At 35.3% G+C, this 8,009-nt stretch overlaps 2 protein-coding genes across 3 annotated transcripts in view; both read right to left on the bottom strand.

The window, feature by feature from the left end:
* The window catches only part of LOC105137968 (serine/threonine-protein kinase tricorner-like), a 10,519-nt gene extending 9,553 nt beyond the window's left edge, over positions 1-966 (bottom strand). Inside the window, exon 1 of the mRNA XM_011043936.1 lies at positions 931-966. Within this exon, the coding sequence (XP_011042238.1) occupies positions 931-966 (36 nt within the window). The remainder of the gene's footprint in view (positions 1-930) is intronic.
* Positions 712-6,535, bottom strand: LOC105129496 (serine/threonine-protein kinase tricorner-like). Of its 2 annotated transcripts, XM_011031601.1 has the most exons (13): positions 6,340-6,535; positions 6,053-6,258; positions 5,598-5,772; positions 5,221-5,304; positions 4,760-5,001; positions 4,026-4,251; positions 3,678-3,842; positions 3,465-3,596; positions 3,035-3,148; positions 2,572-2,619; positions 2,135-2,213; positions 1,497-1,553; positions 712-1,094 (listed from the first exon to the last, which is right to left on the bottom strand). In XM_011031601.1, exons 2-13 carry the CDS (start codon positions 6,238-6,240, stop codon positions 1,036-1,038), a joined length of 1,569 nt encoding a protein of 522 aa, XP_011029903.1. In that variant the 5' UTR covers positions 6,241-6,258; positions 6,340-6,535; the 3' UTR covers positions 712-1,035. The 2 variants fall into 2 exon arrangements, with proteins under 2 accessions (XP_011029903.1, XP_011029895.1); XM_011031593.1 differs by having other exon boundaries at positions 6,053-6,535.
* Positions 6,536-8,009: the final 1,474 nt, after the last annotated feature.

Here is an 8,009-nt window from a genome sequence, read left to right as displayed (position 1 = left end):
CTTTGAGAATGAAAATGCTGATTCGAAGCGTGAGGAAGAGGCCCTACGTACAGTTGAAGTGAGGCCATGGTATCTGGACATGAATGCATTGTGGGGCAAAGACACGACCAGGCTCCTTGACCAATTTCGACCACAAAAGGAGATAAAATCAAGGGAAATCATATGGTGCAGGCAGTTCCATCATCCATGGAATATTGGTGCTTCGTGAATGAAAGGACGCCCCTAAGCATCATATCAACCACCACACACACATACCCATGTAATGATGAGTGTTTCATCTTTTTAAAGAAACATATCATTTCAATAACTTATAATTTAATTTAACAACTTATAACTTCAAAAAGTCGGTGAAATTTTATAATATAATTTATATTATTGTTTTAATATATTTTATCAAATAGAAATATTTTAAATTTTAAATTTATATAAATTTATATTATTTTATATTTAATTTTTATTAAATAAATAAAAAATAATATAATTCAAATTCATCAAAACTATAATACTTTATAAAAAATCATCACAACATAATAATTTAAATTATTAAAAAAATTAATTTATATTATTTTTTAATATAAATTTTTTTATTGAACCGTCAAAAAGCTGTATGATTTATTTCAAGGTGATTGAACGTGGAAACGGTTCCATCTGCGAAGATAGGTTTAGAGCAAAACCGTATCTTAGCCGAGTTCTAGCCAATGAGTCAATGAATTAACCAGGTCGGGTTTTATAGCTCAGCTCAAAGGTAGCCTTTTTACTTGGCCCTGACTCGTGTAAAGGAAAATTAAGCACTAAGACAGCTCTTTTTAGAATTGGATTGAACTATTTACTTGTCTAAAGTACCAAAACATTCGTGTAAGCAAAAATCATTGTAGCCGCAGAACACATCAACCCCTTAAGCTGATGGTGTGCTTGTTCCTGTCTTCATACAACTACTGCCAATTCAGCCTCGTATAATTCTCCCATTTGTAGATTATTCTCATTGCAAAACTAGGAATACCGACAACACTTGCGGCAAAGTGTGATAGCTGGATCTCACGTTTCCGGCTTCTGCTCACATTCTGATATTACAGTCTCTTCAAGTTCGATCTGACCTGGATTAGCCAAAAGAGAGAGACAACATTAAAATAAGCCAGTTTACCAGCACTTCTAAATAAAGAACTACCTTAACACTTAATTTTTCTCTCCCTCTGGACAGTCCATCAAGAACAATAGACTCAATCTTGGTCAATTGTTTTAACATAATTTGACGGTAAGATGCATTGTTGATGCCAGGCTAGGCAGTTGTCATGAGGAAATAAAAACAGCTGAATCCATTATAGATATAGCAGCACCTCCAATATATTACTGCAGCGCTACCTTGGGGGTGCAATAACTCTACACTAGTACCATATTGAACTTTAATTGAAGGAAAAGGAATCATACCTAACAAGGAAATTAGAGATGCAGCTTACTACTACCATATTGAACTTTAATTAAAGGAAAAGGAATCATACCGAACAAGGAAATTAGAGATGCAGCTTTCGAGGATTCATTCAATTTCATGTCTGTACCTGAAATCAGCATCCAAAGTCAATGACACTAGCCCTGCTACTCATGCAATGTATGATCAATTCTGTAAACCACACACGCCCCTCTTATCTGGTGTTCCCGGGGCGGTAACTCTAAGGGAGGAGTGAAACCAGAGTTAAAAGCTGGTGTATTTATATATTGCTAATTTGCGGTTTGAGCATAGTCAAATAAAATGAACACCATTAAGAAAAACAACGCATGTGCTCAAGCGAACCACTGTGAATCTGCATAAATATATGTGAATAGAGAAAAGCTTTCTACTTTTCACGCGCACTTATAGCTTAAAATCCTGACTAGACAAAGTCACATAAGAAACTCATCATGTATATTTAATTATTGACTCCCAAGTGTACTGCAGAATGACCACTGCCTTCCTTTTTCCCTTCTACAGTTTTTGTAAGGTAACGCAGATTAAGTTCCAAGTGTTCAAAATTCAGCTGGGTTAGAGTCCCTTTACATCGAGTGAAAATTTTGGATAATGCGCTAAAATGGATGAACAAAAGAAGAATGAATGAAAAACAAAGATATCAAAGAAAAGCCGCCCAACTCCAAAACAGCTTACCTGAACTTTCCAGTGATTTAAGGACGTCTGATTTCTTATAAGTAAATCCAATAAAATTGGTATCTTTTGATGTCAACATCTGCCCCATGGAACAAGAAAAACACACTGGAAAATTAGCATCACAACTAACATAAACCATGGGGAAAAAATTGGATACAGACTAACATACTTATAAGAAGCAAAGGATTGCACATATATGGCAAAATTATAGAATTATTTAATGTACATAATCTATAAGGGTAATTATATAGTTGAGCTGCCTAGACAACCCATGGGAATAATGAAACAATTTCTCATACAATTTAACAGTACTATATCCACATTATCATGGTTGAAAAAAACCCTGTTGGCCATTTCGTTTACACTTGTGGATATAATTCGGCCTGTAAGGACTTTTCTGCATAAATAAAAAGTTAAACTTCAAATAATGTTGTTACCTTCCTCCAAGGTCCCACACTTGGTATTGTTGATGGTGGGCCTTCCAACTGCAAAAAAGAAAAGGCTTAGCAAAAATTCTTCATTCAAAGGAACACATAACCACATGTACATAAGAACGCAATTTATATTGAAAAGCAAATATAATGTAACAGACACAAGATAAATGGTCAGGGGTTATGGAGAATGGTTATAGGATCAAGCTTACGCCACCAGCCAAAACTGGAGGAGAAGAACAAAGTTAAGACTAAAGAAAACATGTTGGAACCTGGGAATGAAAGGTGGACGAGTTCTTAGGTAATAGTTGATAAGGGATCTCTCTTTGTGGAGCTAATAGTTGGAAAAGTTCTTAGGTAAGTTGAACGACTTTCAAATTTGCAAGGACATCTACATCTTATCAGTGGTACAATTTTATCCCAAATGAGATCACAAATTATATGCTGGAATCTTTTTCAATGTACTCACATCAGGAAACTTCTCAAAGTTCTGAGTATCCAAATCTCCAATGACTGTAGGCTTATATGCAGCTTCCGATTCATACAGCAAATCCCACTGAGTGCATCTGAACCATGGATGCGCCTGAAACAATGAAGAATTTAGAACAGAATATTGACCATCTCAAACCCCTCTGTTGCAGTAAAAAGTTATTGATGCAGTATCAAAGCTCCGAAAGCAACCAGCAATAGCACACAGAAATTTACAAAATTGAGAACAAAATGAGGCATGCATGCTTTACAACTAGACAACTTCAAGGTGGCAGATTCACCTCCTTAATCAATTATGTATTAGTGCTTACACTATCCTGGAAGTTGAAAGAGTTAAACAAGAGAAGATATTTCTGCAACTTTGTCTGATGTGTATGATAAATGTTGTAATTATTGGGGGAAAAAAATACCTTCAATTCTTCAACCCCTCTGGTCCCCAGCCTTGTCTCAACATCACAGAGCAAGTGGCAAATAAGATCTTCGGCCTCGCTTGATATCTTTGGATCCTCGGGGAATTTGAGACATGTTTTCCAATTGATTATCTGATAAAAACGGATACATCAACGATTTAGCAAAAATGAAGAATTCTAAGAAAATAATGGAGAACCACAACTTATTGCAACCTTGCGGCATGTGATCCTTGGATCATCAGAGCAGAAGGGAGGATAGCCTATAAGCATCTCATACATGATTGCACCAAGGGACCACCAATCGCACTCCATTCCATATCCCTTCTTCAACAGCACTTCAGGTGCCATATAATCAAGAGTTCCAACAGTTGAATAAGCCTGAAAATAAATGTAAAGCCACATGCAAAAAATATTGCCTCAGAAGAAAACAGATTGTAAAAGCTTGAACTGCATGCTATATTCATACAAGTCAAAACCTGACATGCTGCCAAATTGCATCTTACACAAATTAGCTCCAGCAATGAAAAAAAATCAAAATATGCTAATGGATAGAGATCATACCAATGCACGGCGATTACGTTTCCATTGTTGCAATTTCTCTTTTGGCATCAACCAAGGGGGTCTCTCACTAGCAGAATGCCCTCCAGATTCATTCGACACTTCCTGGGTAGAAATATCTTCATTTTCTAGTAAATTTGAATACTTATCTAAGGGTTTGCACAAGCCAAAATCGGAAAGCTTTAAATGGCCATTTTTGTCCAGTATCAGGTTATCTGGTTTTATGTCCCTGCATGGAGAACGTTCTCTGAGTAAAGAAAAGGGAAAGCTGAGCAATACGTTGATTCTCTGAGAAAATTCTAGTGATAGTCTGCTATCAATCTAAAAATCTTCAAAAGCGGTCCTGACCTAACACGAAAAATTCATGACAAACTTATTGCCTGCTGCGACTCCTCAACCAGTGTAATGGCTTGAAATGAAACTTATGATAGGCATCAAATCTACGAGTATATGCCATGCCCTTTACAAGACTGAACCATTTGACTCCCCAAAAGATAAATAAAGAACTTAGATCCATAAAAAACTAATAAGTTGAAGATTAAGCTCAAATGTGCCAATTTGACGGGTCACGGAAATTGGGCAAAAAATATTAGCATTCCAATCGGGACATATACAAGGATCCACTCATTAAATATCCTAAAACTCACTCAATGCCATTAATAACAAAAGGCACACCAATCCAACAGGTAAGTAAATTATGTAAGCTTGTAAGCTCTTTAATTACAACATCGACATACCTGTGAACATAGTTGTGTTGGTGAATTGAGTGTATGGCTAGAATGCTCTCTGCTATGTAAAAACGTGCAACATCTTCAGAAAGGACATCTTCTCTCATCAATAATGTCATTATGTCTCCACCAGGTAAATACTCCATGATCAGATACAAGAAATCAGAATCTTGAAAAGAATAGAAAAGTTTTACTATGCATCGACTATCAACCTCCGCAAGTAAGTTCCTCTCAGATCGGACATGCTCAACCTTAAACACGGGGAAAGGAAAAAAAGAAGAGGAAAAGATCAATACAATTCAGAGAGTGAGAATAGTTGACCTCCGAATTCAGACATGTTAAACATGTTTTATACCTATAACATTATTACGATGGATAGAGGTCTTAATAAAGCTGAAATGGGCATTTGTCAGCAGCAAAAACGAACATTATCTTGATCATCAACATTATCTTATATACTGTGGTCTCACCTGCCCACGGCTAAGCATCTCTGATTTCTTCAGTTTCTTCATAGCGAAAATCTCCCCGGTATCCTTGGCTCGGCATAACCTAACCTGGGTTTTTTGAACATATCAATATAAAATCTTCATACTGTTTGCAATTGCAAATTAAATTACTTTTCATCCAGCACACGAATTAAAATCTCCAGATAAGCCAAGGTCATATTAAATAACTGACAATGGACTTTACACGATAACAATCCTATTTTCCCCAATTAGGCAAATCTTTTTATTAAAGAATCTTAAACCATACATCAATTCCTAAGATATTAATAATTTCTTATTACACTTCGAATTTATATCTAATCATCCTTTGAAAAAAAAATGCTGAAATCGAAATCCATTACCTCCCCAAATGCGCCTTTACCGATTACAGTTAACTGCTCAAAATCATCAATTCCAATTTTACGCCTTTGGAGTCTCATAAACTCCGTTTCTCTGCGCTCCAAATTCCTAAGCATCTCCTCTTGTTCTTCATTTGAAACCTGAGCTTCTTGTGCTCTCCTTTGTAGAGCTCGTCGCCTAAACAAACAGAAATAACTGTAACACATTACACACCTCAGAAACAAAGTATTCATTTACTTAGCAATTAATCAAATAGTTCCTAAAACTCAAAGGATAAATAGAAGCAATTAATTGCTAAAAAATAATATTCTACAAGTAATTAAAACAATAATTAAATCGCACCCTGCATTTATATACGACCACATGCATTAACTTTTGGATCTCTTTAAAAATTCTTGGCAAATCTGTGCAGAGAAAAAGAAAAGGAAAATCAAAGGATTGAATCCACACTCCATACCTCTCCTTACGATCTTGCAATCCTTGCAAGTAATTCTTATAATGATTCTCAATAAACTGTTTTGCTGCAGCAGCTTTTTGTCTGGTAACTGGCGATGAAACGGACACGTCAACACCGGAATCGAAGACGCTCCGATCCGGCTTCAAGTGCAAAGCACCTAGTCTCACCGTTGCATCACCACCGTCCATTTTACGAGGTGATTAAGACGAAATCAAAGGCTCATAATTGATTTCCTTCAGTGTAACAGTATGGAGGAGAGATCTAGGAGTGTTCGAGAAAATGCATACCAGAGAGAAGAAATTTTCTTATATAACGGAGTGTTGTTGTTATCAACGCCGTGAACTGGAATCTGAGGAGCACCGATTTTTTTAAGATTTTTTAAAGTACTTAATTTTAATTGCTCGTTTCCAGCTTTTAGAGAGAGTAGAAATTGTGTAGAGAGAGGAGGACTAGAAGCCTTTTTGGAGACTCCAAAATGTCGGCGGAGATCTATAAAGAGAAGGAGAAATTAATCTGATTGGTGTGTGGAAGCACGCGCTCCGTGACTGTGTTGGCGTTTAGTTTGATTTTTATTGGGACGCGGTGGTTACGTGCTGTTGAGGAGAGTGGGAACCTGTGATTCGAACTGTAGAATGATGGGGAGTCTCATCACTCAAGGTCATGGTGGTGCGTGCTGGTCAGATTTCGTTGTACAGGCTCTTATGACGGTTGGTCTCATGGAATTTACGTGGTCCTTGGGTGACATCACCTAATAAAACGTGAGGTTTAAGATTTGGATCATGGTTCTTGCTGGATCCTAGTTGTCAGAGTGGATCAACGACCGGCACGGAAGATGATTTGCGCTAGTGGATCCGTCTGAATAAATTATTTTTATTAAAATAATAATATTTTATTTATTTATTTTTATGTTTACTTTGCAGCTCAGACATTGTTTGTATTGCTGGTACAAAGGCTGTTTTTTTTAAATGAATTTTTTTTGTTTAAAATTAAATAAGTTTAGTATTTTTTATTGTTTTCATTTGTTAATATTAAAAAATTTTAAAAAATAATATTTTAATATATTTATAAATAAAAAACAATCTGTGTTTTTCGTAACTTTTTTCCTTAGTGAACCAAAAAAAGGTACACTAAACACGTTTCAGGTTTAATGAATTTATTAAAAATTTGGTGAAATCATTTATTTTTTTAGCACATAATAACTTAACTTAATATTTAATCTAAGTTAGATCTTGAATAATAAATTTCTCAAATCAATTACTTAGACCTGTGTTTTTCGTAATTTTTTTCCTTAGTGAACCAAAAAAAGGTATGCATTTTCCATTCCAAGTCTCGTCAACTGGCAGTCCCTTCAGGGACACTCGAATTCCTGTTAAATTTGTTGACTTTGCTAGTTAATTGAAATTAAACAGAGAAATAGTAGGGTGAAATGAATCACAGATTTTGTTGCATTTAACTCCAAAAGAAATCCCATGGCTTAATGAGTTAAAAGTCAACTAGCACCTACTAGTCCTGTTGTTGCGAAGCCACAGATCAAGAAATTTAACGAACATGTGCCAGACGCATTCATATGCTCATGTGCTGCAAGCCTACGTACAATTGTTCAAAGCACAAGTGGTCAAGTTAAGATAAGAATTAGCCAAGTTATTAATTTCACCTGAATTAGTGAACAGCTAGCGCATGGTTTATGATAATACACAATCATATACTAACAACGTAGCCCATAATAAGATAGAGAAAATACCTTTCTATAAGTACATTTTAAAATAGGAGGATGTATCGTAAAAATAAAAGTATTTGGTATTAGAAAGATCAAGATATAACATAGAACTATAAATTATATATTTATTAAATATACTTATAATAGTAATGCATATTGATTTTTTATACACAAATTAAATATTTAGGATATTCATCCTAATATAATTATGAAATCAAGGAATATTATATTCATTGAAGA

This window comes from Populus euphratica, unplaced genomic scaffold (genome assembly GCF_000495115.2).
Source record: "Populus euphratica unplaced genomic scaffold, PopEup_1.0 scaffold2.1, whole genome shotgun sequence".
Classification (NCBI taxonomy): Eukaryota; Viridiplantae; Streptophyta; class Magnoliopsida; order Malpighiales; family Salicaceae; genus Populus; species Populus euphratica.
This window is presented reverse-complemented; position numbering and strand designations above follow the sequence as displayed.